Here is a 27,860-nt window from a genome sequence, read left to right as displayed (position 1 = left end):
GAGTGATGAGGCTGTCCCACGGGGGGCTCCCAGTCTTCATCCCCGTTTTCCAGATGAGGGAACTGAGGCCCGGAGAAGTGAAGTGACTTGCCCAAAAAGTCACCCAGCCGGGTGGCGGAGCCGGGATTCGAACCCACGACCTCTGACTCCCAAGCCCGGGCTCTTTCCACTGAGCCGCGCTGCGAGCCCGGGCTTGGCAGTCAGAGGTCGTGGGTTCCAATCCCGGCCCCGCCGCTTGTCAGCCGGGTGACTCTGGGCGAGTCGCTTCGCTTCTCCGAGCCTCAGCGACCTCACCTGTCAAATGAGGGTGAAGACCGGGAGCCCTAGTGCGGGCCCACCTGATCACCTTGTATCCTCCCCAGCGCTTAGAACAGTGCTTGGGACGTAGTAAGCGCTTAGGAAATCTCACCCTTGTTATTGCTGTGATGATGTCTGACAGGTTCCTCCTGTTCTTCCTCCTCCTCCTCCGCGGCGCAGACGGGATGAGCGACGACTACCGTTCGGACGTGGGCCGCTGGGCCCGGGGCCCTTGGCGCGGGGACGGTGTCCCTTCCCCGGAGCCGAGCCCGGAGCCCGCCCCGAGCCTGGACGGGCGGTCCGGACGCTCCTTCTGGGCCCGCTGCTGCGGCTGCTGCTCCCGCAGGGACCGGGGGGACGAGGCCGACTGGGGGCCGGAGCCCGGGACCGCCGGGGGGGCCCTGGGAGGGGCCCGCGGAGGGTCCCGCGGAGGGTCCCGCAGGCCCGGCTCCTCCCGCGGGCGCGGCTCCGGCTCCCCTCGCCGGCCCGGCTCCCGAGGAGACCCCGTCAACGGCGCGGGCGACGGCACCATCCGAGGTGAGCCCTCCGTTCGCTCCTTCCTTCGCCCCGTGAGCCCGTGGCTCCTCATTCGGCCGCATTTATTGAGCGCTTACCGCGTGCGCTTGGGACGTCCAAGTGGGCGACGTCTAGAGACGGTCCCTACCCGGCGGCGGGCTCACGGCCTAGGAGGGGGGAGGCGGACGACAAAACCAAACACGTGGACGGGTGTCGAGTGTCTTTCCGCCGGGCCACGCCGGCCCAAAGTCACCCAAAAAGCAAGGCCGGGATTAGGATCCGCGACCTCTGACCCCCGGGCCCGGTCCGAGTGGAAAGGAGGGGTTGACAGCCAGGCCGCAGAAGCGGCATTAACAGTGAGCAGAGAGGGGGAGAGAGTCCGGCCCTCGGGCCTTACCGTCCGGTTGGGGAGGTTCATCATCATCATCATCATCATCACTCGTATTTATTGAGCGCTTACTATGTGCAGAGCACTGTACTAAGCGCTTGGGAAGCACAAATTGGCAGCATATAGAGACGGTCCCTACCCAACAGTGGGCTCGCAGTCTAAAAATTCAATTTCAAAATTGTTCAGTTGCGCGACGGCCTTCGGAAAGTGAAGGAGACGCGTCGCGCCCGCTCGCTCCCGCTGCCTCGGGTTTCGCCACGGGCTCCGCGGCGCGGAGGCCGGGGTGGGTGGGGGAGATTTCAAGGGAGGCGCTCAGTCATCATCATCAATCGTATTTATTGAGCGCTTACTGTGTGCAGAGCACTGGACTAAGCGCTTGGGAAGTCCAAGTTGGCAACATCTAGGGACAGTCCCTACCCAACAGTGGGTTCACAGTCTAAAAGACTGTCTAAAGACTGTGGGCTCACAGTCCAAAAGGCTCAATAATTGAGCCTCCCACCTGAAAAGGCCTGTGAGCCCACTATTGGGTAGGGACCGTCTCTAGATGTTGCCAACTTGTCATCATCATCAATCGTATTTATTGAGCGCTTACTATGTGCAGAGCACTGTACTAAGCGCTTGGGAAGTACAAGTTGGCAACATATAGAGACAGTCCCTACCCAACAGTGGGCTCACAGTCTAAAAGGGGGAGACAGAGAACAAAACCAAACATACTAACAAAATAAAATAGAATAGATATGTACAAATAAATAAATGTCCTTCCCAAGCGCTTAGTCCAGTGCTCTGCACACAGTAAGCGCTCAATAAATACGATTGATGATGACTGCTGTGTTTTCACTGGACGGATACCCAGGGTGGTGGGTTAAGACGCGGCGCCCACGGACCTCCTTATCGAGGGCCGTCACGGTTTACAGTGAGCCCGCTGTTGGGTAGGGACCGTCTCTAGATGTTGCCAACTTGGACTTCCCCAAGCGCTTAGTCCAGTGCTCTGCGCACAGTAAGCGCTCAATAAGTACGATTGAATGAATTAACTGTAAATGACGTGGTCGTAGGAATGATGTTCGGCATTGAAGGGGACACAGTAATATCTCCCTGTTCTTTCCCTGGTTGGGTAGGGACCGTCTCTATATGTTGACAACTTTTACTTCCCAAGCGCTTAGTAATAATAATAATAATAATGATGGCATTTATTAAGCGCTTACTATGTGCAAAGCACTGTTCTAAGCGCTGGGGAGATTACAAGGTAATCAGGTTGGCCCCCGGGGGGCTCACGGTCTCCATCCCCATTTTACAGATGAGGTAATTGAGGCCCAGAAAAGTTAAGCGACTTGCCCAAAGTCACACAGCTGACAATTGGCACAGCCGGGATTTGAACCCAGGACCTCTGACTCCAAAGCCCGGGCTCTTTTCCACTGAGCCACGCTGCACAGTAGGCGCCCTATCAATACGCTGGAATGAATGAATGAACCCTATCGATTGAGCGCTCGCTGAAAGAGCCTGGGCCCGGGGGTCAGAGGTCATGGATCCTAACCCCGACCTCGTCGCTCGGGTGACTTTGGGCTGGTCGCCAGAAAGAGCCCGGGCTTGGGAGTCAGAGGTCATGGGTTCGAATCCTGACTCCACCATGTGTCTGCTGTGTGATCTTGGGCAAGTCACTTCACTTCTCTGAGCCTCAGTTCCCTCATCTGGGAAATGGGGATGAAGCCTGTGAGCCCCCCCGTGGGACGACCTGATCACCTTGTATCCCCCCCAGTGCTTAGAACAGTGCTTTGCACTTAGCGCTTAACAAATGCCCTCATTAGTAGTAGTAGTAAGCGCCTAACAAATACCATCATTATTATTATTCTCTGAGCCTCAGTTCCCTCATCTGGGAAATGGGGATTAAGCCTGTGAGCCCCCCCATGGATCGACCTGATCACCTTGTATCCCCCACAGCGCTTAGAACAGTGCTTGGCACTTAGTAAGCGCTTAACAAATGCCATCATTAGTAGTAGTAGTAGTAGTAGTAGTAAGCGCCCAACAAATACCATCATTATTATTCTTCTCTGGGCCTCAGTTCCCTCATCTGTCAAATGGGGATGAAGCCTGCGAGCCCCACGTGGGACAACCTGATCACCTTGTATCTACTTGTATCTATGAACGTTAGAAGCAGCGTGGCTCAGTGGAAAGAGCCCGGGCTTTGGAGTCAGAGGTCATGGGTTTGAATCCCGGCTCTGCCAATTAATAATAATGATGGCATTTGTTAAGCGCTTACTATGTGCAAAGCGCTGTACGGGGCACTGTTCTAACAACGGTCAGCTGGGTGATTTTGGGTGAGTCATTTCACTTCTCTGGGCCTCAGTTCCCTCATCTGTAAAATGGGGATGAAGACTGTGAGCCTCCTGTGGGACAACCTGATCACCTGGTAATTTCCCCAGGGCTAGGAACAGTGCTTTGCACATAGTAAGCGCTTAACAAATGCCATTATTATTATTAGTATTATTATTATTACTCCAGCACTTTGAACAGTGTAAACAAATGCCAACATTATTATTATTATTATTATTACTCCAGCGCTTAGAACAGTACTTTGCACATAGTAAGCGCTTAACAAATGCCAACATTATTAATATGATTATTATTACTCCAGCGCTTAGAACAGTGTTAAATGCCAACATTATTATTATGATTATTATTACTCCAGCGCTTAGAACAGTGCTTTGCACATAGTAAGTGCTTAACAAATGCCAACATCATTAATATGATCATTATTACTCCAGCGCTTAGAACAGTGTTAAATGCCAACATTATTATTATGATTATTATTACTCCAGCGCTTAGAACAGTGCTTTGCACATAGTAAGCGCTTAACAAATGCCAACATTAATGTGATTATTATTACTCCAGCGCTTAGAACAGTGTAAATGCCAACATTATTATTATGATTATTATTACTCCAGCTCTTAGAACAGTGCTTTGCACATAGTAAGCGCTTAACAAATGCCAACATTATTATTATTACTCCAGTGCTTTGAACAGTGTTAACGAATGCCACCGTTATTATTATCATGATTATTATCACTCCAGCGCTTAGAACAGTGCTTTGCACATAGTAAGCGCTTAACAAATGCCAACATTATTAATATGATTATTATTACTCCAGCGCTTAGAACAGTGTTAAATGCCAACATTATTATTATGATTATTATTACTCCAGCGCTTAGAACAGTGCTTTGCACATAGTAAGCGCTTAACAAATGCCAACATTATTATTATTACTCCAGTGCTTTGAACAGTGTTAACGAATGCCACCGTTATTATTATCATGATTATTATCACTCCAGCGCTTAGAACAGTGCTTTGCACATAGTAAGCGCTTAACAAATGCCAACATTATTAATATGATTATTATTATTCCAGCGCTTAGAACAGTGTTAAATGCCAACATTATTATTATGATTATTATTACTCCAGCGCTTAGAACAGTGCTTTGCACATAGTAAGCGCTTAACAAATGCCAACATTATTAATACGATTATTATTACTCCAGTGCTTAGAACAATGCTTTGCACATAGTAAGCGCTTAACAAATGCCAACATTATTATTATTACTCCAGCACTTTGAACAGTGTTAACAAATGCCAACATTATTATTATTACTCCAGCACTTTGAACAGTGTTAACAAATGCCAACGTTATTATTATGATGATTATTATCACCCCAGCGCTTAGAACAGTGCTCGGCACATAGTAAGCGCTTAACAAATACCGTTGTGATTACAAGCTGGCAACGGATAGAGACGGCCCCCACCCTCTAGAAGGGGGAGACGGGCGACGAAACAGAGCGAGTGGCATGAGAAGCCGCGTGGCTCAGTGGAAAGAGCCCGGGCTTTGGAGTCAGAGGTCCTGGGTTCAAATCGCGGCTCCACTTCACTTCTCTGAGCCTCAGTTCCCTCATCTGGGAAATGGGGATGAAGCCTGTGAGCCCCCCCCCCCCCGTGGGACAACCTGATCACCTTGTATCCCCCCCAGTGCTTAGAACAGTGCTTTGCACTTAGTAAGCGCTTAACAAACGCCATCATCATTATTAGTAGTAGTAGTAAGCGCCTAACAAATACCATCATTATTATTCTTCTCTGGGCCTCAGTTCCTTCATCTGTCAAATGGGGATGAAGCCTGGGAGCCCCACGTGGGACAACCTGATCACCTTGTATCCCCCCAGCCAGTGCTTAGGACAGTGCTTTGCACTTAGTAAGCACTTAACAAATGCCATCATCGTTATTAGTAGTAGTAGTAAGCGCCTAACAAATACCATCATTATTATTCTTCTCTGGGCCTCAGTTCCCTCATCTGTCAAATGGGGATGAAGCCTGGGAGCCCCACGTGGGACAGCCTGATCACCTTGTATCCCCCCAGCCAGTGCTTAGGACAGTGCTTTGCACTTAGTAAGCGCTTAACAAATGCCATCATCGTTATTAGTAGTAGTAGTAAGCGCCTAACAAATACCATCATTATTATTCTTCTCTGGGCCTCAGTTCCCTCATCTGTCAAATGGGGATGAAGCCTGGGAGCCCCACGTGGGACAGCCTGATCACCTTGCATCCCCCCAGCCAGTGCTTAGGACGGTGTTTGGCAGCTGGGTGACTTTCTGGGCCGCGCTTCTCTGGGCCGCAGTGACCTCATCTGTAGAATGGGGGTGAAGACCGGGAGCCCCCAGTGGGACCACCTGATCGCCTTGTAACCTCCCCGGAGCTTAGAACAGGGCTTGGCACGTAGTAAACGCTTAGTAAATGCTATTATCATCATCATCAAGTAGAGGGGGGGCCCCGGGCGGTCCCCCGAGCTGAGGTGCGGGCCTTGCAGATGGCATGCTGGTGGTGACCGGCGTGGACCTGCTGAGCGGCCGGTCAAGCCAGAACCGCCGGGAGCACCACACGGACGAGTTCGAGTACGACGAGCTCATCCTGCGCCGCGGGCAGCCCTTCCACCTCAGCCTCAGCCTCGCCAGGTCCTACCAGTCCTCCGACCGCATCACCATCGAGCTGCTCATCGGTGCGGCCTCCCCCTCCGCCACCCGCCCGGGCCTGGTGGGGAGGGACGGGCCCAGACGGGGAGAATCGGGGTCCTCCAGCCCCGGGCGGGTGAGCCGCACAGTCGGGGCGAGCAGGCCGAGCGTCTCCTGACTCAGTTTCCCTCGCCCTCGGGAGCACGTGGCAGCCCCTGCCGCTCTCCGGCTGCGCCGGCGGGCGGGCGTGTTAAGTGTCTGTTTGTGAGCCCGCCCAACTCCCCGAGTGGGTGTCGTCCCTGGCGGGGGACGCGTCTGACTCCGTCGTCCCTGGTTGTGTGTGTCCCCGCTCGGGCCCGCCCGGTGTCCCCGCGCCGACGGCTCCACGCTAGCGCAGCCCGGCCCCGCGCCGCCCAGGCCGGTGATTATGTGGGTGCCCGGGGCGGGGGGACTCCTCGCACCCTCTGATTAGTCCCCGGCCTCTGCCCACCCTCCCACCGGCCCCAACCTTTAATTTCCCCGGGGCACCCGGGCTTCGCCGGCGACTAGGCCCGAAGCGGTGGTCCCAAGGGCCCGAGTGGGGCCGGGGCTCCGGCGGCTCGCCCCTTCCTCCTCCTCCCCCGGGCCGGCTGGCGGGGGAACAGGTTTGGGGCGTCGAGGCAGGCAGGGCGCTGCCGGGACGCGCGGGCGGGGCGGGCGGGTGGGGCGCGGACCGTCCCCGAGCGGGATGCCCATCCCGGGCCCCTCTCCCACCCAGGCACCGCGCCCGAGGTCGGCAAGGGCACCCACGTGGTCATCCCGGTGGGCAGAGGGGGCGGCGGGGGATGGAGCGCCCAGGTGACCAAGGCCAGCGGGCAGCACGTCAACCTGCGGGTCAACACGTCCCCCGCCGCCGTGGTGGGCAAGTTCCGCTTCACCGTGCGCACGCAGTCCGAGGCGGGGGAGTTCCAGCTGCCCTTCGACCCCCGCAACGAGATCTACATCCTCTTCAACCCCTGGTGCTCCGGTGAGTCCTGGCGGAGGGCAAAGGTCACGCGGCGGAGGCGGGGGGCAATTCCCAATTCCCGACTCGCCCACCTGTCGGCTGGGTGCCTCAGTTCCCTCGTCTGGCAAATGGGGATTGTGAGCCCCCCCGTGGGACAACCCGATCACCTTGTAGCCCTTCAGCGAGAAGCAGCGCGGCTCAGTGGAAAGAGCCCGGGCTTTGGGGTCAGAGGTCGTGGGTTCGAATCCCGGCTCCGCCGCTTGTCAGCTGGGTGACTTTGGGCGAGTCGCTTCACTTCTCTGGGCCTCAGTTCCCTCGCCTGTAAAAGGGGGATTAAGACTGTGAGCCTCCTGTGGGACAACCTGATCACCTTGTAACCGCCCCAGCGCTTAGAACAGTGCTTGGCACATAGTAAGCACTTAATAAATGCCATTATTATTATTATTAACAGTGCTTGGCACGTAGTAAGCGCTTAACAAATACCATCATTATTATTATTATTATTATTATTATTATTATTATTATTATTATTATTAACAGTGCTTGGCACGTAGTAAGCGCTTAACAAATACCATCATTATTATTATTAGTGGGAAAAGCCCAGGCCTGGGAGCCAGAGGTTGTGGGTTCTAATCCCGGCTCTGCCACTTGTCAGCTGGGTAACTTTGGGCAAGTCACTTCACTTCTCTGGGCCTCAGTTCCCCCCTCTGTAAAATGGGGTTTAAAGCTGTGAGTCCCCCGTGGGACAACCTGATCACCTTGTATCCTCCCCAGTGCTTAGAACAGTGCCTGGCACATAGTAAGGGCTTAATAAATGCCATTATTATTATTATTCTACTCCCGGCTCCACCACTTGCCAGCTGTGTGACCTTAAGCAAGTCACTTCAATTCTCTGGGCCTCAGTTTCCTCGTCTGTAAAATGGGGATGAAGACTGTGAGCCCCACATGGGACAACCTGATCACCTTGTATCCCCCCAGCGCTTAGAACAGTGCTTGGCACGTAGTAAGCGCTTAACAAATACCATTGCTATTATTATTATTATGCCGCCTCCTCTCTCCTCCTCACTTTTCCTTCCTCCTCTTCACCCCTTCTTTTCCCGTCCTTTTTTCCCCCTTCTCCTTCTCTTCCTGCCCTTGGCACATTCTCCTCTGGCCCCAAGCCTCACTCAATTCATTCATTCATTCAGTCGTATTTATTGAGCGCTTACTGTGTGCAGAGCACTGTACTAAACTCCAGGCCCCGGGGCAACAAGGCAGGCTGGACCTCTAGGCCCTGGAAGAAGGAGTGAGGCCACCTGTTACCCATTAACTCGCCACCGCCTGACTCAGACGGAGCCCGGCCTCTTTGGGGAGAGGGGAGTCGGAGAGGGTCTCGGGGACCCCCCCAGAGGGCGGCTGTTTGAGCGTCTCCTCCCCGGGCTCAGACGACCCCGTGTTCGTGTCGCGCGAGGACTGGCGTCAGGAGTACGTGCTCAACGAGGCGGGCCGCATCTACTACGGCACCGAGGCCCAGATCGGGGAACGCACGTGGAACTACGGCCAGGTAAGGCGGGGGCCGCGGCCCGTCGGGGCGGCCCGTCGGGGCGGCCCGCCGCCTCACCCGCCCCCGCTCCCGCCCCGCAGTTCGACCACGGCGTGCTGGACGCCTGCCTCTACGTCCTGGACCGGCGGGGAATGCCCTACGCCGGGCGCGGCGACCCCATCACCGTCTCCCGGGTGGTCTCGGCCATGGTGAGCGGGCCGCCGACCCGGGCTCCCCGCGCGCTCCCGGCCGGCCGGCCGGCCACGTTCCCGCGTCGCGTGGCGGGGGGCGAGCTCGACGGCACCCGCCCCGGGGGGACCGCGGTGGGCCCGTTACCCCGGGCCCAGCCGGGTGGGCCCACCACCGGAGGGGTCGGGGGCTACGGGGGAGCCCCACAGAGGGTCCCGGCCCAACCCGGCTGCCCGCGGCAGGTGAACTCCCTGGATGACAACGGAGTGCTCATCGGGAACTGGTCCGGCGACTACTCGCGGGGCACCAACCCCTCGGCCTGGGTGGGCAGCGTGGAGATCCTCCTCAGCTACCTGCGCACCGGCTACTCCGTCCCCTACGGCCAGTGCTGGGTCTTCGCCGGGGTCACCACCACGGGTAGGCCCGGGAGGCCCTGACCTCTGAACTCTGACCTCTCCCCATCTTCCCGGGCCGCAGCTGCGGTGTGGGTGTGCGGCTCCGCAGGCTGGCGTTGATTATCGCTAATGAGGGAGAGAGAGAGGCCCGTGGGTTGGGAGGGATATATGTGTATATCTATCATCATCATCAATCGTATTTGTTGAGCGCTTACTGTGTGCAGAGCACTTGATAATAATGTTGGTATTTGTTAAGCGCTTACTATGTGCCGAGCACCGCTCTAAGCGCTGGGGTAGATACAAGGTAATCAGGGTGTCCCACGTGGGGCTCACGGTCTTCGTCCCCCTTTTCCAGATGAGGGAACTGAGGCCCAGAGAAGTCAAGTGACTTGCCCAGAGTCACCCAGCTGACAAGTGGCGGAGCCGGGATTTGAACCCGCGACCTCTGACTCCCAAGCCCGGGCTCTTTCCACTGAGCCACGCTGCTTCTCAGCATATATATATATATGTATACACACATATATATGTGTGTAGATATATATACACACACATATATATATATATATGTATATATGTTTGTACATATTTATTACTCTATTTACTTTTATTACTCTATTTATTTATTTATTTATTTATGTATTTTACTTGTACATATCTATTCTATTTATTTTATTTTGTTAGTATGTTTGGTTTTGTTCTCCGTCTCCCCCTTTTAGACTGTGAGCCCACTGTTGGGTAGGGACTGTCTCTAGATGTTGCCAACTTGGACTTCCCAAGCGCTTAGTACAGTGCTCTGCACACAGTAAGTGCTCAATAAATACGATTGATTGATTGAGGGGCAGGGAGGACCAGGAGGGTGATTCCGGCTATATGTATATATGTTTGTACATATTTATTACTCTATTTATTTATTTATTTATTTTACTTGTACATATCTATTCTATTTATTTTATTTTGTTAGCATGTTTGGTTTTGTTCTCCATCTCCCCCTTTTAGACTGTGAGCCCACTGTTGGGTAGGGACTGTCTCTAGATGTTGCCAACTTGGACTTCCCAAGCGCTTAGTCCAGTGCTCTGCACACAGTAAGTGCTCAATAAATACGATTGATTGATTGATTGAGGGGCAGGGAGGACCAGGAGGGTGATTCCGGCTATATGTATATATGTTTGTACATATTTATTACTCTATTTATTTTACTTGTACATATCTATTCTATTTATTTTATTTTGTTAGCATGTTTGGTTTTGTTCTCCGTCTCCCCCTTTTAGACTGTGAGCCCACTGTTGGGTAGGGACCGTCTCTAGATGTTGCCAACTTGGGCTTCCCAAGCGCTTAGTCCGGTGCTCTGCACACAGTAAGCGCTCAATAAATACGATTGATGATGATGATCCTTTTAGACTGTGAACCCACTGTTGGGTAGGGACCATCTCTAGATGTTGCCAACTTGGACTTCCCAAGCGCTTAGTCCAGTGCTCTGCGCACAGTAAGCGCTCAATAAATACGATTGATTGATTGATTGAGTGATTGATTGAGGGGCAGGGAGGACCAGGAGGGTGATTCCGGCTTCCCCTCCCGCCCCCCGCTCCCACAGTGCTGCGCTGCCTGGGCATCGCCACCCGCACGGTGACCAACTACAACTCCGCCCACGACACGGACACCTCCCTCACCATGGACATCTACTTCGACGAGAACATGAAGCCCCTGGAGCACCTCAACCGCGACTCCGTCTGGTACGTGAAGCGGGGCAAGTCACTTCCCCTCTCTGGGCCTCAGTTTCCCTCATCCGTAAAACGGGGATGGAGGCCGGGAGCCCCCCCCAGGGGACACCCTGCTGACCGCGTCTCTACCCCAGCGCTCAGAACGGTGCCTGGCACCTAGTAAGCACTTTTGTTGCCAACTTCTACTTCCCAAGCGCTTAGTCCAGTGCTCTGCACACAGTAAGCACTCAATAAATACGATTGATTTAACAAATGCTATTACTGCTATCACGCTGGGATGGGGGACCCCCCAGGCTCGGTTTCCCACCCTTCCAGGGAAGCATAGAGAAGCAGCGTGGCTCAGTGGAAAGAGCCCAGGCTTTGGAGTCAGAGGTCATGGGTTCGAATTCCGGCTCCACCGCATGTCTGCTGTGTGACCTTGAGCAAGTCACTTCACTTCTCTGAGCCTCAGTGACCTCATCTGTTCTGCTGTGTGACATTGGGCAAGTCACTTCACTACTCTGAGCCTCAGTTCCCTCATCTGTAAAATGGGGATGAAGACTGTGAGCCCCATGTGAGACAACCTGATCACCTTGTATCCCCCCCAGCGCTTAGAACAGTGCTTTGCACATAGTAAGTGCTTAACAAATGCCATTATTATTATTATTATTAAATGGGGATTAAGACTGTGAGCCCCCCGTGGGACAACCTGATCATCTTGTATCCCCCCAGTGCTTAGAACAGTGCTTTGCACACAGTAAGTGCTTAACAAATGCCATTATTATTATTATTAAATGGGGATTAAGACTGTGAGCCCCCCGTGGGACAACCTGATCACCTTGTATCCCCCCAGTGCTTAGAACAGTGCTTTGCACACAGTAAGTGCTTAACAAATGCCATTATTATTATTATTAAATGGGGATGAAGAAGACTGTGAGCCCCCCGTGGGACAACCTGATCACCTTGTATCCCCCTGGCGCTTAGAACAGTGCTTTGCACATAGTAAGTGCTTAACAAATGCCATTATTATTATTATTATTATTAAATGGGGATGAAGACTGTGAGCCCCCCGTGGGCCAACCTGATCACCTTGTATCCCCCCGGTGCTTAGAACAGTGCTTCGCACATAGTAAGCCCTTAACAAATGCCATCATTATTATTATTATTAAATGGGGATGTAGACTGTGAGCCCCACGTGGGACAACCTGATGACCTTGTATCCCCCCAGCACTTAGAACAGTGCTTCGCACATAGTAAGCGCTTAACAAATGCCATTATTATTATTATTATTAAATGGGGATGAAGACTGTGAGCCCCCTGTGGGACAACCTGATCACCTCGTATCCCCCCGGCGCTTAGAACAGTGCTTTGCACATAGTAAGTGCTTAACAAATGCCATCATCATTATTATAAGCCGGCTGGTCCCAGAAGGAGGCGGGAACACTTGGCTAGGGGAGCCCGGAGTCCGGGCAGCCCCGGGCCCGGCGGTGAAGCCAGATCTCCGGTCCCCCTCGCTCCAGGAACTTCCACGTGTGGAACGACTGCTGGATGAGGCGTCCGGACCTCCCCTCGGGCTTTGACGGCTGGCAGGTGGTGGACGCCACGCCCCAGGAGACCAGCAGCGGTGCGTCTCGGACCGTTCCCCGACGTCCGGCCTCCACCCCCCGAGCCCCGTCACTCCTCTCCCGTCGACCCCGTCCCCGTCTCTCCCCTCCCTTTCCTCTCCCCTTCCCGTCTCTCCCCCTCGAGTCCCGCCAGGCCGGCCTTCCCGCAGCCCGCCGTCTCCGCCAACCTTGCCTTAACTTCCCCATCCTCCGGGCACCTCTCCCGGCCCCGAGCCCTCCTCGACGTGGGGCTCCCATTTCCGACCCACCTGGGGAGGACGGTCACTCTGTTCAGGGCGGCAGCTCCGCGAGCCGACGAGCGGAGATCTCCGCCCTCTCTAGGAGCACGTGCGGGACAGGTGGGAGAAAAGCTGGGAGCCGCGCGTGCTCTCGGGATTCGACCCCTGACGGCAGGAGCCAGTTGGATGGGAGTGCGGCTATTAGCCGGCTAGAACCGACTGGACGGGAATATGCCGATGGCCTGGCCGGGAAGCCCCGAGGCCTGTTGCTCTCTGCGTGCGTGACTGGCAAAAAGAGGCCGAGTCCCATGTCGGAAAGAGTAGGCCGCGGGGCCTCTGGGAAAGCGAGCGTCACGGATTCGGCCCGGTCCCGCATCCGAGGAACGGCGGCGGAGCGTTTACGGCGACCGGAGAAAATTAGGAACGAAATTAGGGCATCTGGGGGGTCGCTCTGCCAGGCTGGGTGATCTGGGCCTTCTGAGGGTGGGCGCACCCGCTCTGTCCCTTCCCCTCCTTCCCGCGTCCCCTTCCTCCTCCCTGCTCACCCCAATCCCGGCTTCTCCCCTCAGGCATCTTCTGCTGCGGCCCCTGTTCCGTGGAGTCCATCAAGAACGGCCTGGTTTACATGAAGTACGACACGCCCTTCATCTTTGCCGAGGTGAACCCCGGGCCCCTTGGCGTCTGGTCCATCTGAGGCATCTAGAGAAGCGGCGTGGCTCAGTGGAACGAGCCCGGGCTTTGGAGTCAGAGGTGGTGGGTTCAAATCCCGGCTCCGCCACTCGTCGGCTGGGTGACTCTGGGCAAGTCACTTCACTTCTCTGGGCCTCAGTTCCCTCCTCTGGAAAATGGGGATGAAGACTGGGGGCCCCAAGTGGGACAACCTCATCACCATGGATCCTCCCCAGCGCTTAGAACAGTGCTTTGCACAGAGTAAGCGCTTAACAAATGCCTTGGATTCTCCCCAGAACAGTGCTTTGCATATAGTAAGCTCTTAACAAATGCCATTATTATTATTATTATTGCTATCTAATCATCATTATCGTAACGATGATGGCATTGATTCAGCGCTTACCGTGGGCAGGCCGTACGGGAACATTCCCGTTCCCCCCACGGCCGGGCTGCCGCTCACTACCTGAGAGGGAGGGAGTGGGAATTTTATCCTCAGTTGACAGACTGGAGAGGTGAAATGACTCGCGCAAGGTCACCCGGAAGGCCGGTGACTGAAGTGGGATAATAAAAATAATAATAATGATGGTATTTGTTAAGCGCTTACTATGTGCCAAGCACTGTTCTAAGCGCTGGGGGGGAGACAAGGTGATGAGGTGGTCCCACATGGGGCTCACAGTCTTCATCCCCATTTTCCAGATGAGGGAACTGAGGCCCAGAGAGGTTAAATGACTTGCCCAAAGTCACCCAGCTGACAATCGGCGGAGCCGGGATTTGAACCCACGACCTCTGACTCCAAAGCCCGGGCTCTTTCCACTGAGCCACGCTGCTTCTCTACTATCAATCAATCAGACTTCAAAGCCTGGGCTCTTTCCACTGAGCAACACTGCTTCTCTACTACCAATCAATCAATCAGTCGTATTTACTGAGCGCTTACTGTGTGCAGAGCACTGTACTAAGCGCTTGGGAAGTCCAAGTTGGCAACATCATCATCATCATCATCAACTGTATTTATTGAGTGCTTACTGTGTGCAGAGCACTGGACTAAGCGCTTGGGAAGTACAAGTTGGCAACATCTAGAGACAGTCCCTACCCAACAGTGGGCTCACAGTCTAAAAGGGGGAGACAGAGAACAAAACCAAACATAGTAACAAAATAAAATAAATAGAATAGATATGTACAGGTAAAATAAATAAATAAATAGAGTAATAAATATGTACAAACATATCTACATATATACAGGTGCTGTGGGGAAGGGAAGGAGGTAAGATGGGGGGGGATGGAGAGGGGGACGAGGGGGAGAGGAAGGAAGGGGCTGAGTGTGGGAAGGCCTCCTGGAGGAGGTGAGCTCTCAGTAGGGCCTTGAAGGGAGGAAGAGAGCGAGCTTGGCGGGTGGGCAGAGGGATTGGGGGCATTCCGGGCCCGGGGGATGACATATAGAGCCGGTCCCTACCCGACAGCGGGCTCACAGTCTAGGAGGGGACAGATGAGGAAACCGAGGCAGGGAGAAGGGAAGTGGCTTGCCCAGAGTCACACCGCTGCAACTTGTCCTTCCCAAGCGCTTAGTCCAGTGCTCTGCACACAGGAAGCGCTCCGTAAGTACGATGTGAATGAACGGGAAGTGGCGAGAGCCGAGGCCCGGGCTCTCTCCGCCAGGCCGCCCTCGTCCCCGGTCCCGCGGAGATCATCATCAATCGTATTTATTGAGCGCTTACTATGTGCAGAGCACTGGACTAAGCGCTTGGGAAGTACAAATTGGCAACATCTAGAGACGGTCCCTACCCAACAGTGGGCTCACAGTCTGAAAGACTGTGGAGATGATGGCGTTGGGCTCCGTCTTCGGGGGGGATGACGACGATGGGGCCCTCCCCCAGGTCCCCGCTGACCCCTCCGGGCCGTCACCCCGCAGGTGAACAGCGACAAGGTGTACTGGCAGCGGCAGAGCGATGGCAGCTTCAAGATCGTCTACGTGGAAGAGAAGGCCATCGGCACCCTCATCAGTACCAAGGCCATCGGCTCCAACGCGCGCGAAGACATCACCAACCTCTACAAGTATCCCGAAGGTGCCCTCCCGCGCTCCCCGCACCCTCCCCTCCTTCCCGGGAATCAGCTCTTCCTCCATCCTTGGGTCTCCCCGCGCCAGCATCGTGGATTATTATTATATTTAAGGTGCCGGACGTGTGTCTTTGCGGGGTTCGGAGCGCTGGGGTAGATAGAAAGGCATCGGCTCGGCCGCGGTCCCTGCCCCGCGTGGGGCTCACGGTCTGAGTAGGAGAGAGGGCGGGGATTGAATCCTTGTTTTACAGCTGAGGAAAGTGAGGCGCAGAGAGGTGAAGCGAAGGGCCCCGAATCCTCGACTTACAGCTGAGGAAACTGAGGCACAGAGAGGTGAAGCAAAGGGCTTTACAGTTTAGGAAACTGAGGCACAGAGAGGTGAAGCGAAGGGCCGGGAATCCTCGTTTTACAGCTGAGGAAACTGAGGTACAGAGAGGTGAAGCGAAGGGCCCTGAATCCTCGACTTACAGCTGAGGAAACTGAGGCACAGAGAGGTGAAGCGAAGGGCCCTGAATCCTCGTTTTACAGTTGAGGGAACTGAGGCACAGAGAGGTGAAGCGAAGGGCCCTGAATCCTCGTTTTACAGTTGAGGGAACTGAGGCACCGAGAGGTGAAGCGAAGGGTGCTGAATCCTCATTTTACAGTTGAGGGAACTGAGGCACAGAGAGGTGAAGCGAAGGGCCTTGAATCCTCATTTTACAGTTGAGGGAACTGAGACACATAGAGGTGAAGCGAAGGGCCCTGAATCCTCATTTTACAGTTGAGGAAACTGAGGCACCGAGAGCTGAAGCGAAGGGCGTTGAATCCTCATTTTACAGTTGAGGGAACTGAGGCACATAGAGGTGAAGTGAAGGGCCCTGAATCCTCATTTTACAGTTGAGGGAACTGAGGCACAGAGAGGTGAAGCGAAGGGCCCTGAATCCTCATTTTACAGTTGAGGGAACTGAGGCACAGAGAGGTGAAGCGAAGGGCCTTGAATCCTCGTTTTACAGTTGAGGGAACTGAGGCACAGAGAGGTGAAGCGAAGGGCCTTGAATCCTCGTTTTACAGTTGAGGGAACTGAGGCACAGAGAGGTGAAGCGAAGGGCCCTGAATCCTCGTTTTACAGTTGAAACTGAGGTACGGAGAGGTGAAGCGAAGGGCCCTGAATCCTCGTTTTACAGCTGAGGAAACTGAGGCACAGAGAGGTGAAGCGAAGGGCCCTGAATCCTCGACTTACAGTTGAGGAAACTGAGGCACCGAGAGGTGAAGCGAAGGGCCTTGAATCCTCGTTTTACAGTTGAGGGAACTGAGGCACAGAGAGGTGAAGTGAAGGGCCCTGAATCCTCGTTTTACAGTTGAGGGAACTGAGGCACAGAGAGGTGAAGTGAAGGGCCCTGAATCCTCGTTTTACAGTTGAAACTGAGGTACGGAGAGGTGAAGCGAAGGGCCCTGAATCCTCGTTTTACAGCTGAGGAAACTGAGGCACAGAGAGGTGAAGCGAAGGGCCCTGAATCCTCATTTTACAGTTGAGGAAACTGAGGCACCGAGAGGTGAAGCGAAGGGCCTTGAACCCTCGTTTTACAGCTGAGGAAACTGAGGCACAGAGAGGTGAAGCAAAGGGCCTTGAATCCTCGTTTTACAGTTGAGGAAACTGAGGCACAGAGAGGTGAAGAAAAGGGCCTTGAATCCTCATTTTACAGTTGAGGAAACTGAGGCACATAGAGGTGAAGCGAAGGGCCTTGAATCCTCAACTTACAGTTGAGGAAACTGAGGCACAGAGAGGTGAAGCAAAGGGCCTTGAACCCTCGTTTTACAGCTGAGGAAACTGAGGCACAGAGAGGTGAAGCAAAGGGCCCAGGGTCACACAGCAAACAATTGGCGGAGCCGGGATTAGAACCCAGGCCCGCGCTCTATCCACTGAGCCCCACTGCTTCTTCCTTCTCCCAGGGGTCCTCGTCCCACAGCAGTCACTAGGATTTGGTTGATAATAATAATAATAATAATGGCATTTATTAAGTGCTTACTATGTGCAAAGCACTGTTCTAAGCGCTGGGGGGGTTACAAGGTGATCAGGTTGTCCCTCAGGGGGCTCACAATCTTCACCCCCATTTTCCAGATGAGGGAACTGAGGCCCAGAGAAGTGACTTGCCCAGAGTCACCCAGCTGACAATTGGCGAAGGCTGGATTTGAACCCGCGACCTCTGACTCCAAAGCCCGGGCTCTTTTCCACCGAGCCCCGCTGCTTCTCTTAGTAGTAGTGATAATAGTAGTGCAGGGCACTGTACTGAACGCCAGGAAGAAAAGTAGACGCGTGGAAGTTGGACACGGATCAGGTCCCCCGAGGGGCTTCCAAGCTTTCAAATCTCGTCCGTCTCCCCCCTCTAATAATAATAATAATAATAATAATAATAATAATGGCATTTATTAAGCGCTTACTATGTGGAAAGCACTGTTCTAAGCGCTGGGGAGGTTACAAGGTGATAAGGTTGTCCCACGGGGGATTCACAGTCTTAATCCCCATTTTACAGATGAGAGAACTGAGGCACAGAGAAGTGAAGTGACTTGCCCAAAGTCACACAGCTGACAAGTGGTGGAGCCGGGATTTGAACCCATGACCTCTGACTCTCAAGTCCAGGCTATTTCCACTGAGCCACGCTGCTTCTCTAGACCGTAAGCTCTTTGTGAGCCGGGAATGTGTCCGTTTTTTGCTATATTGTACTCTCCCGGCTGCTGGTACTTACTGAGCGCTCCCTGTGTGCAGAGAGCACTGTACTGACTGCCCAAAGTGGGGGAGGACTGGAGATGGGCCCATGGGGAGTAACGAACCCCTACAACGCGAGAACGGCGTCAAGGGTGAAGAGCGAGACACGAGGGAAGGCAGCGCGGCTCAGTGGAAAGAGCCCGGGCTTGGGAGTCAGAGGTCGTGGGTTCAAATCCCGCCACCGCCAATCGCCAGCTGGGTGACTTTGGGCAACTCACTTCTCTGGGCCTCAGTTCCCTCATCTGGAAAGGGGGGATGAAGACGGTGAGCCCCCCCAACCTGATAATAATAATAATGATGATGGCATTTATTAAGCGCTTACTACGTGTAAAGCACCGTTCTAAGCGCTGGGGAGGTTACAAGGTGATCAGGTGGTCCCACGGGGGGCTCACGGTCTTCATCCCCATTTTACAGATGAGGTCACTGAGGCCCAGAGAAGTGAAGTGACTTGCCCAAAGTCACACAGCTGACAAGTGGTGGAGCCGGGATTTGAACTCATGACCTCTGACTCTCAAGCCCAGGCTCTTTCCACTGAGCCACGCTGCTTCTCTAGACCGTAAGCTCTTTGTGAGCCGGGAATGTGTCCGTTTTTTGCTATATTGTACTCTCCCGGCTGCTGGTACTTACTGAGCGCTCCCCGTGTGCAGAGAGCACTGTACTGACCGCCCAAAGTGGGGGAGGACTGGAGACGGGCCCATGGGGAGTAACGGACCGCTACGACGCGAGAACGGAGTCAAGGGTGAAGAGCGAGACACGAGGGAAGGCAGCGTGGCTCAGTAGAAAGAGCCCGGGCTTGGGAGTCAGAGGTCGTGGGTTCAAATTCCGCCTCCACAATAGCTAGCTGGGTGACTTTGGGCAAGTCACTTCACTTCCCTGGGCCTCAGTTCCCTCATCTAGAAAGGTGGGATGAAGATGGTGAGCCCCCCCAACCTGATAATAATAATAATAATAATGATGATGGCATTTATTAAGCACTTACTATGTGCAAAGCACTGTTCTAAGCACTGGGGAGGTTACTAGGTGATCAGGTTGTCCCACGGGGGGCTCACAGTCTTCATCCCCATTTTACAGATGAGGTCACTGAAGCCCAGAGAAGTGAAGCGAGTTGCCCAAAGTCACCCAGCTGACAATTGGCGGAGCCGGGATTTGAACCCATAACTTCTGACTCCAAAGCCCGGGCTCTTTCCACTGAGCCACACTGCTTCTGTTGATCACCTGATCACCTTGTAACCTCCCCAGCGCGTAGAACGGTGCTTTGAACGTAGTAAGCGCTACATCTAGTGGAAAGAGCCCGGGCTTTGGAGTCGGAGGTCATGGGTTCAAACCCCGGCTCCACCAATTGTCAGCTGTGTGACTTTGGGCAAGTCACTTCACTTCTCTGGGCCTCAGTTACCTCATCTGGAAAATGGGGACTAAGACTGTGAGCCCCACGTGGGACATCTGATCACCTTGTAACCGCCCCAGCGCTTAGAACAATGCTCTGCACATAGTAAGTGCTTAATAAATGCCATCATTATTATTATATTATTATCTAGACTGTGAGCCCACTGTTGGGTGGGGACCATCTCTATATGTTGCCAACGTGTACTTCCCAAGCGCTTAGTCCAGTGCTCTGCACACAGTAAGCGCTCAATAAATACGATTAAATGAATGAATGAATGTAGACTGTGAGCCCACTGTTGGATAGGGACCGTCTCTCTGTATGTTGCCAACTTGGACTTCCCAAGCGCTTAGTCCAGTGGTCTGCACACAGTAAGCGCTCAATAAATATGATTGAATGAATGAATGAATCTAGACCGTGAGCCCACTGTTGGGTAGGGACCGTCTCTAGATGTTGCCAACTTGGACTCCCCAAGCGCTTAGTCCAGTGCTCTGCACACAGTAAGCGCTCAATAAATACGATTGAATGAATGAATGAATCTAGACCGTGAGCCCACTGTTGGGTAGGGACCGTCTCTAGATGTTGCCAACTTGGACTCCCCAAGCGCTTAGTCCAGTGCTCTGCACACAGTAAGCGCTCAATAAATACGATTGAATGAATGAATGAATCTAGACCGTGAGCCCACTGTTGGGTAGGGACCGTCTCTAGATGTTGCCAACTTGGACTCCCCAAGCGCTTAGTCCAGTGCTCTGCACACAGTAAGCGCTCAATAAATACGATTGAATGAATGAATGAATCTAGACCGTGAGCCCACTGTTGGGTAGGGACCGTCTCTAGATGTTGCCAACTTGGACTCCCCAAGCGCTTAGTCCAGTGCTCTGCACACAGTAAGCGCTCAATAAATACGATTGAATGACTGAATGAATCTAGACCGTGAGCCCACTGTTGGGTAGGGACCGTCTCTCTATGTTGCCAACTTGGACTTCCCAAGCGCTTAGTCCAGTGGTCTGCACACAGTAAGCGCTCAATAAATATGATTGAATGAATGAATGAATCTAGACCGTGAGCCCACTGTTGGGTAGGGACCGTCTCTAGATGTTGCCAACTTGGACTCCCCAAGCGCTTAGTCCAGTGCTCTGCACACAGTAAGCGCTCAATAAATACGATTGAATGAATGAATGAATCTAGACCGTGAGCCCACTGTTGGGTAGGGACCGTCTCTCTATGTTGCCAACTTGGACTTCCCAAGCGCTTAGTCCAGTGGTCTGCACACAGTAAGCGCTCAATAAATATGATTGAATGAATGAATGAATCTAGACCGTGAGCCCACTGTTGGGTAGGGACCGTCTCTAGATGTTGCCAACTTGGACTCCCCAAGCGCTTAGTCCAGTGCTCTGCACACAGTAAGCGCTCAATAAATACGATTGAATGAATGAATGAATCTAGACCGTGAGCCCACTGTTGGGTAGGGACCGTCTCTCTATGTTGCCAACTTGGACTTCCCAAGCGCTTAGTCCAGTGGTCTGCACACAGTAAGCGCTCAATAAATATGATTGAATGAATGAATGAATCTAGACCGTGAGCCCACTGTTGGGTAGGGACCGTCTCTAGATGTTGCCAACTTGGACTCCCCAAGCGCTTAGTCCAGTGCTCTGCACACAGTAAGCGCTCAATAAATACGATTGAATGAATGAATGAATCTAGACCGTGAGCCCACTGTTGGGTAGGGACCGTCTCTCTATGTTGCCAACTTGGACTTCCCAAGCGCTTAGTCCAGTGCTCTGCACACAGTAAGCGCTCAATAAATCTGCACACAGTAAGCATTCAATAAATACGATTGTATTTATTGTATATATGTATAGATGTTTGTACGTATTTATTACTCTATTTATTTTAATGGTACATATTTATTCTATTTATTTTATTTTGTTAATATGTTTTGCTTCGTTCTCTGTCTCCCCCTTCTAGACTGTGAGCCCACTGTTGGGTAGGGACCGTCTCTAGATGTTGCCAACTTGGACTCCCCAAGCGCTTTGTCCAGCGCTCTGCACACAGTAAGCGAGACTGTGAGCCCACTGTTGGGTAGGGACCGTCTCTCTATGTTGCCAACTTGTACTTCCCAAGCGCTTAGTACAGTGCTCTGCACCTAGTAAGCGCTCCATAAATACGATTGATTGATTTGATTGATAAATACGATTGAATGAATGAATGACTCTAGACTGCGAGCCCACTGTTGGGTAGGGACCGTCTCTAGATGTTGCCAACTTGGACTCCCCAAGCGCTTTGTCCAGTGCTCTGCACACTGTAAGCGCTCCATAAATACGATTGAATGAATGAATGAATGAATCTAGACTGTGAGCCCACTGTTGGGTAGGGACCGTCTCTAGATGTTGCCAACTTGGACTCCCCAAGCGCTTTGTCCAGTGCTCTGCACACCGTAAGCGCTCCATAAATACGATTGAATGAATGAATGAATGAATGAATCTAGACTGTGAGCCCACTGTTGGGTAGGGACCGTCTCTAGATGTTGCCAACTTGGACTTCCCAAGCGCTTGGTCCAGTGCTCTGCACACCGTAAGCGCTCAATAAATACGATGGAATGAATGAATGCTACTATTATTATAAATATAATAATGAAAAATCGGTCCCGGGGGGGGGTCCCTAGAGTTCGCTGGGCCCCCGGGGATTCGACGAGCGTCCCCCTCGCCCCCCTAGGCTCGGAACAGGAGCGTAAGGCAGTGGAGACGGCCACGGCGCACGGCAGCAAGCCCAACGTGTACGAATCGCGGGCCTCGGCGGAGGATGTCGGGGTGCAGGTGGAAGCGGAGGACGCGGTGATGGGGCAGGACCTGGCCGTCAGCGTGGTGCTGACCAACCGGGGCAGCAGCCGGCGCACCGTGAAGCTGCACCTCTACCTATCCGTCACTTTCTACACGGGCGTCACCGGCCCCGTCTTCAAGGACAGCAAGAAGGAAGTGGTCCTGGCCCCCGGAGCCTGTGAGTCCACCCCGCTGCCCCTTCCCGCCCTTCCCGGGGTCACCCTGGGGAAGCGGGGAGAGGGAGGGATGCTCCTGGAGTCTGTGAGTCCACCCCACGGCCCCTTCCCGCCCTTCCCGGGGTCACCCTGGGGAAGCGGGGAGAGGGAGGGATGCTCCTGGAGTCTGTGAGTCCACCCCACGGCCCCTTCCCGCCGTTCCCGGGGTCACCCTGGGGAAGCGGGGAGAGGGAGGGATGCTCCTGGAGCCTGTGAGTCCACCCCACGGTCCCTTCCCGCCATTCCCGGGGTCACCCTGGGGAAGTGGGGAGAGGGAGGGATGCTCCTGGAGCCTGTGAGTCCACCCCACGGCCCCTTCCCGCCGTTTCTGGGGTCAGCGTGGGGAAGCAGGGAGAGGGAGGGATGCTCCTGGAGCCTGTGAGTCCACCCCTTCCCGCCGTTCCCAGTGTCACCCTGGGGAAGCAGGGAGAGGGAGGGATGCTCCTGGAGCATGTGAGTCCACCCCACAGTCCCTTCCCACCATTCCTGGGGTTACCCTGGGGAAGCAGAGAGAGGGAGGGATGCTCCTGGAGTTTGTGAGTCCGCCCCACGGCCCCTTCCCGCCGTTCCCGGTGTCACCCTGGGGAAGCAGGGAGAGGGAGGGATGCTCCTGGAGCCTGTGAGTCCACCCCTTCCTGCTGTTCCCGGTGTCACCCTGGGGAAGCGGGGAGAGGGAGGGAGGGTCACCGTGACTCGCCCTCTCTCCCCCCACCAAAGCGGACCGGGTGGTCCTTCCCGTGGCCTACTCGGAGTACAAGCCTCACCTGGTGGACCAAGGGGCGATGCTGCTGAACGTGTCCGGCAGCGTCCTGGAGAACGGGCAGGTGCTGGCCAAGCAGCACACCTTCCGCCTGCGCACGCCGGACCTGTCCCTCACGGTGAGGAAGGGGCCCGGCCGGAAACGAGGGAGGCGGCCCCGTGCCCTTGGGCGACCTTGGGCAAGCCGCCTCGCTCCTCCGGGCCTCGGTTCCCTCTTCCGTCAAACGGGGAGCGAGACCGTGAGACCGATATGCTTGGATCGGCCCCCGGCGCTTAGTACGGTGTCCGGCACGCGGCGAGCGCTTAACACCACGGTTATTTTTACGGTCTTGGGGGCGGGTGGGCCGGACTCCGTGGGGGCCCTCTGACCCGGGGGGGTCCCTCTCCCTCTCTGTCCCAACCTCAGTTGCTGGGGGCGGCCGTGGTGGGCCAAGAGACGGCGGTCCAGATCGTCTTCAAGAACCCCCTGCCCGTCACCCTCACCAGCGTGGTCTTCCGGCTGGAGGGCTCGGGACTGCAGCGTTCCAAGGTCCTCAACGTTGGGTGAGTCCCCCCCTCCCTGATTCCGCCCCCCACTACTTCCCATCCTCCTGCTCCCCGCTTTCCCTTCGGGATCCTCACCTCGCGGGGGGATCTTCCCGGTGCAGCCTAAGACTCCGGGCCGGAGTCTGACCTCCCTTGAGCGGCTCCGGGCCCACCCGGGCCTGGGAGCGAGAAGGCCGTGGGCTCTAATCCTGGCTCCGCCGTTTAATAACAATGGCATTTCTTTCTTTTTCTTTCTTTGTCTTTCAATCGCATCTATTGGGCGCTTCCTGTGTGCGCAGCACTGGACTAAGCGCTCGGGAAGTCCAAGTCGGCAACATCGAGAGACGGTCCCTACCCGACGGCGGGCTCACGGTCTAGAAGGGGGAGACGGACGACAAAACCAAACAGATTAACAGAATAAATACGATCGATTGATTGATTAAGGGCTTTAAAGCCAGTGTTTGAGGCAGACGGGGCGATCACCGGAGGTTCTCGAGGACTGGGGAGACAACGGACGGAACGGTTTTGTAGAAAAATGATCCCGGCAGGAGAGTGAAGCGTGGACAAGAGTGGGGAGGGACGGGGAGATCCGCGAGGAGAGTGATCAATCAATCAATCAATCGTATTTATTGAGCGCTTACTATGTGCAGAGCACTGTACTAAGCACTTGGGAAGTCCAAGTTGGCAACATCTAGAGAAGGTCCCTACCCAACAGTGGGCTCACAGTCTAAAAGAGTGATGCAGCAATCAAGGTGGGAGAGGATAAATGCTTGGAGTAACGTGGTGGCACTTTGGGCGGATAGGAGGGGGTGGCTTTTAATAATAATAATAATAATAATAATGGTGGTATTTGTTAAGCGCTTACTATGTGCAAAGCACTGTCCTAAGCGCTGGGGGGGCTACAAGGTGATCAGGTTGTCCCACTTGGGGCTCACAGTCTTCATCCCCGTTTTACAGATGAGGTAACTGAGGCACAGAGCAGTTAAGGGGCTTGCCCAACGTCACACAGCTGACGAGTGGCAGAGCCGGGACTCGAACCCATGACCTCCGACTCCCAAGCCCGGGCTCTTTCCACTGAGCCGCGCTGCTTCCCCTTTTAGCCATGTAGCAAAGGTTGCACAGACAGGATTTGGCGTCAGGTTGAATGAGAGAGATAATAATAATAATAACGATGGCATTTATTAAGCACTTACTATGTGCAAAGCACTGTTCTAAGCGCTGGGGAGGTTACAGGGTGATCAGGTTGTCCCTCGGGGGGCTCACGGTCTTCATCCCCATTTTCCAGATGAGGTCACTGAGGCCCAGGGAAGTGAAGCGACTTGCCCAAAGTCACCCAGCTGACAGTTGGCGGAGCCGGGATAATAATAATAATAATGGTGGCATTTATTAAGCGCTTACTATGTGCAGAGCACTGTTCTAAGCGTTGGGGAGGTTACAAGGTAATCAGGTTGTCCCATGGGGGGCTCACAGTCTTAATCCCCGTTTTACAGATGAGGGAACTGAGGCACAGAGAATAATAATAATGGCGTTTATTAAGCACTTACTATGTGCAAAGCACTGTTCTAAGCGCTGGGGAGGTTACAAGGTGATCAGGCTGTCCCACGGGGGGCTCACAGTCATCATCCCCATTTTCCAGATGAGGTCACTGAGGTTCCGAGAAGTGAAGTGACTTGCCCAAGGTCACACAGCAGACATGTGGTGGAGCCAGAATTCGAACCCATGATCTCTGACTCCCAAGCCCGGGCTCTTTCCACTGAGCCACGCTGCTTCTCAACTGCTTCAGGACCGTGTCTCCGAAGCCGAGAATATTTCCAGGAGTTGGGGGAGGCCTAATGTGAGGATGAGGGAACTGAGGCCCAGAGAAGTGAAGTGACTTGCCCAAGGTCACACAGCTGACAAGTGGCAGAGCCGGGATTAGAACCCATGACCTCTGATTCCCAAGCCCGGGCTCCTTCCACTGGGCCACGCTGCTTCTCTAATAGACGCCCCCCTCTTCTTCATCACAAGGTGATTCGGTTCAGTCCTGGCCCTTCACTTCTACGGGGCCAGCAGACCCACCTTAATAACATAATAATTAATAATAATAATAATAATAATGGCATTTATTAAGCACTTACTATGTGCCAAGCAACAATAATAATAATAATGGCATTTATTAAGCGCTTACTATGTGCCAAGCACTGTTCGCGTGGCTCGGTGGAAAGAGCCCGGGCTTTGGAGTCAGAGATCCTGGGTTCAAATCCCGGCTCTGCCAATTGCCAGCTGGGTGACTTTGGGCGAGTTGCTTCATCTCTGGGCCTCAGTTCCCTCATCTGGAAAATGGGGATGAAGACTGTGAGCCCCCGCCGTGGGACAACCTGATCACCTTGTATCCCCGGGTGCTTTGCACATAGTAAGCGCTTAACAAATGCCATTTATTATTATTATTATTATTGTTATTCTAAGCGCTGAAGCGGAGGTGTTGGGGAGGTGGTCTCGGCCTGAACTGGGGACCCCAAATCGTGAACATTTGGCAGTTGAGCGTGGCCTAGGGAGTTAGAGCCCGGACCCGGGAGTCGGAAGGGCCCGGGTTCCAGTCCCGGCGCCCTGACTTGTCTGCTGGGGTGACCTGTACTTCTCCGTACCTCAGTTCCCTCATCTGTAAAATGGGGATTAAGACTGCGGATGCCTCGTGGGACATATCATATTTTATGATAAAATAAATGAATCTCATCAGGCCTCTCCCCCTCCTCCCCCTCTCCATCCCCCCTGCCTTACCTCCTTCCCTTCCCTTCCCTGTATATATGTATATATGTTTGTACAGATTTATTACTCTATTTATTTTACCTGTACATATCTATTCTATTCATTTTATTTTGTTAGTATGTTTGGTTTTGTTCTCCGTCTCCCCCTTTTAGACTGTGAGCCCACTGTTGGGTAGGGAGCGTCTCTAGATGTTGCCAACTTGGACTTCCCAAGCGCTTAGTCCAGTGCTCTGCACACAGTAAGCGCTCAATAAATACGATCGATTGATTGTTTTACTTGTGCATATCTATTCTATTGATTTTATTTTGTTAACCTGTTTGGTTTTGTTCTCCGCCTCTCCCTTCAAGACTGTGAGCCTGCTGTTGGGTAGGGACCGGCGCTAGATGTTGCCAACTTGGGCTTCCCAAGCGCTTAGTCCAGTGCTCTGCACACAGGAAGCGCTCAATAAATCCGATTGATTATTTTATTGATTTTATTTTGTTAATCTGGTTTTGTTCTCCGCCTCCCCCTTCTAGACTGTGAGCCCACTGTTGGGTAGGGACCGTCTCTACATGTTGCCAACTTGGGCTTCCCAAGCGCTTAGTCCAGTGCTCTGCACACAGTAAGCGCTCAATAAATCCGATTGATGGATTGATTATTCTATTGATTTTATTTTGTTAATCTGTTTGGTTTTGTTCTCCGCCTCCCCCTTCCAGACCGTGAGCCCGCCGTTGGGTAGGGACCGGCTCTAGATGTTGCCAACTTGGGCTTCCCAAGCGCTTAGTCCAGTGCTCTGCACACAGGAAGCGCTCGATAAATGCGATTGATCGATCGATCGGGTGGGGTCCCTGCCTCTCTGACGGCCTCCGCCTCTTCCCGCAGAGACATCGGGGGCAATGAGACGGTGACGCTGCGCCAGACGTTCGTACCGGTACGCCCGGGCCCTCGCCAGTTGGTGGTCAGCCTGGACAGCCGGCAGCTCTCCCAGGTGCACGGGGTCATCCAGGTGGACGTGGCCCCGGCCCCCGACGCCGGCGGCGGCTCCTTCTCCGCCGGGGACAACCCCGCCGTGGTGGGCCGAGCCGAGGGCTAGCCCAGCCCGCCACCGGGCACGGACTGGGGCACGGGCTGGGCCGGTGGGAGCGGGGGCGGGAAGC

At 54.0% G+C, this 27,860-nt stretch overlaps 1 protein-coding gene across 1 annotated transcript; it reads left to right on the top strand.

Moving 5' to 3' along the window:
- The first annotated feature begins 482 nt into the window (after positions 1-482).
- TGM1 (transglutaminase 1) lies at positions 483-27,860 on the top strand. Its single transcript, XM_038741337.1, has 14 exons — positions 483-834; positions 6,044-6,232; positions 6,943-7,191; positions 8,595-8,713; positions 8,794-8,901; positions 9,124-9,298; positions 10,868-11,006; positions 12,494-12,597; positions 13,386-13,474; positions 15,392-15,545; positions 22,377-22,658; positions 23,413-23,573; positions 23,861-23,997; positions 27,586-27,860. The coding sequence occupies exons 1-14, from the start codon at positions 483-485 to the stop codon at positions 27,794-27,796; spliced, it is 2,469 nt and encodes an 822-aa protein (XP_038597265.1). The 3' UTR covers positions 27,797-27,860.

The sequence above is a fragment of the Tachyglossus aculeatus genome (assembly GCF_015852505.1).
Source record: "Tachyglossus aculeatus isolate mTacAcu1 chromosome 12 unlocalized genomic scaffold, mTacAcu1.pri SUPER_6_unloc_1, whole genome shotgun sequence".
NCBI classification, from domain to species: Eukaryota; Metazoa; Chordata; class Mammalia; order Monotremata; family Tachyglossidae; genus Tachyglossus; species Tachyglossus aculeatus.
Note: the sequence above shows the minus strand (reverse complement) of the source record. Positions and strands in the feature narration are given on the sequence as shown.

Excerpts from the sequence above, each read along its gene's own strand:
- TGM1 (XM_038741337.1), top strand. The coding sequence starts at position 483 with ATGAGCGACGACTACCGTTCGGACGTGGGCCGCTGGGCCCGGGGCCCT. Across the intron at positions 7,192-8,594 it reads CTTCAACCCCTGGTGCTCCG|ACGACCCCGTGTTCGTGTCG; the intron begins GTGAGTCCTGGC and ends CCCCGGGCTCAG. Across the intron at positions 8,714-8,793 it reads GCACGTGGAACTACGGCCAG|TTCGACCACGGCGTGCTGGA; the intron begins GTAAGGCGGGGG and ends CCCGCCCCGCAG.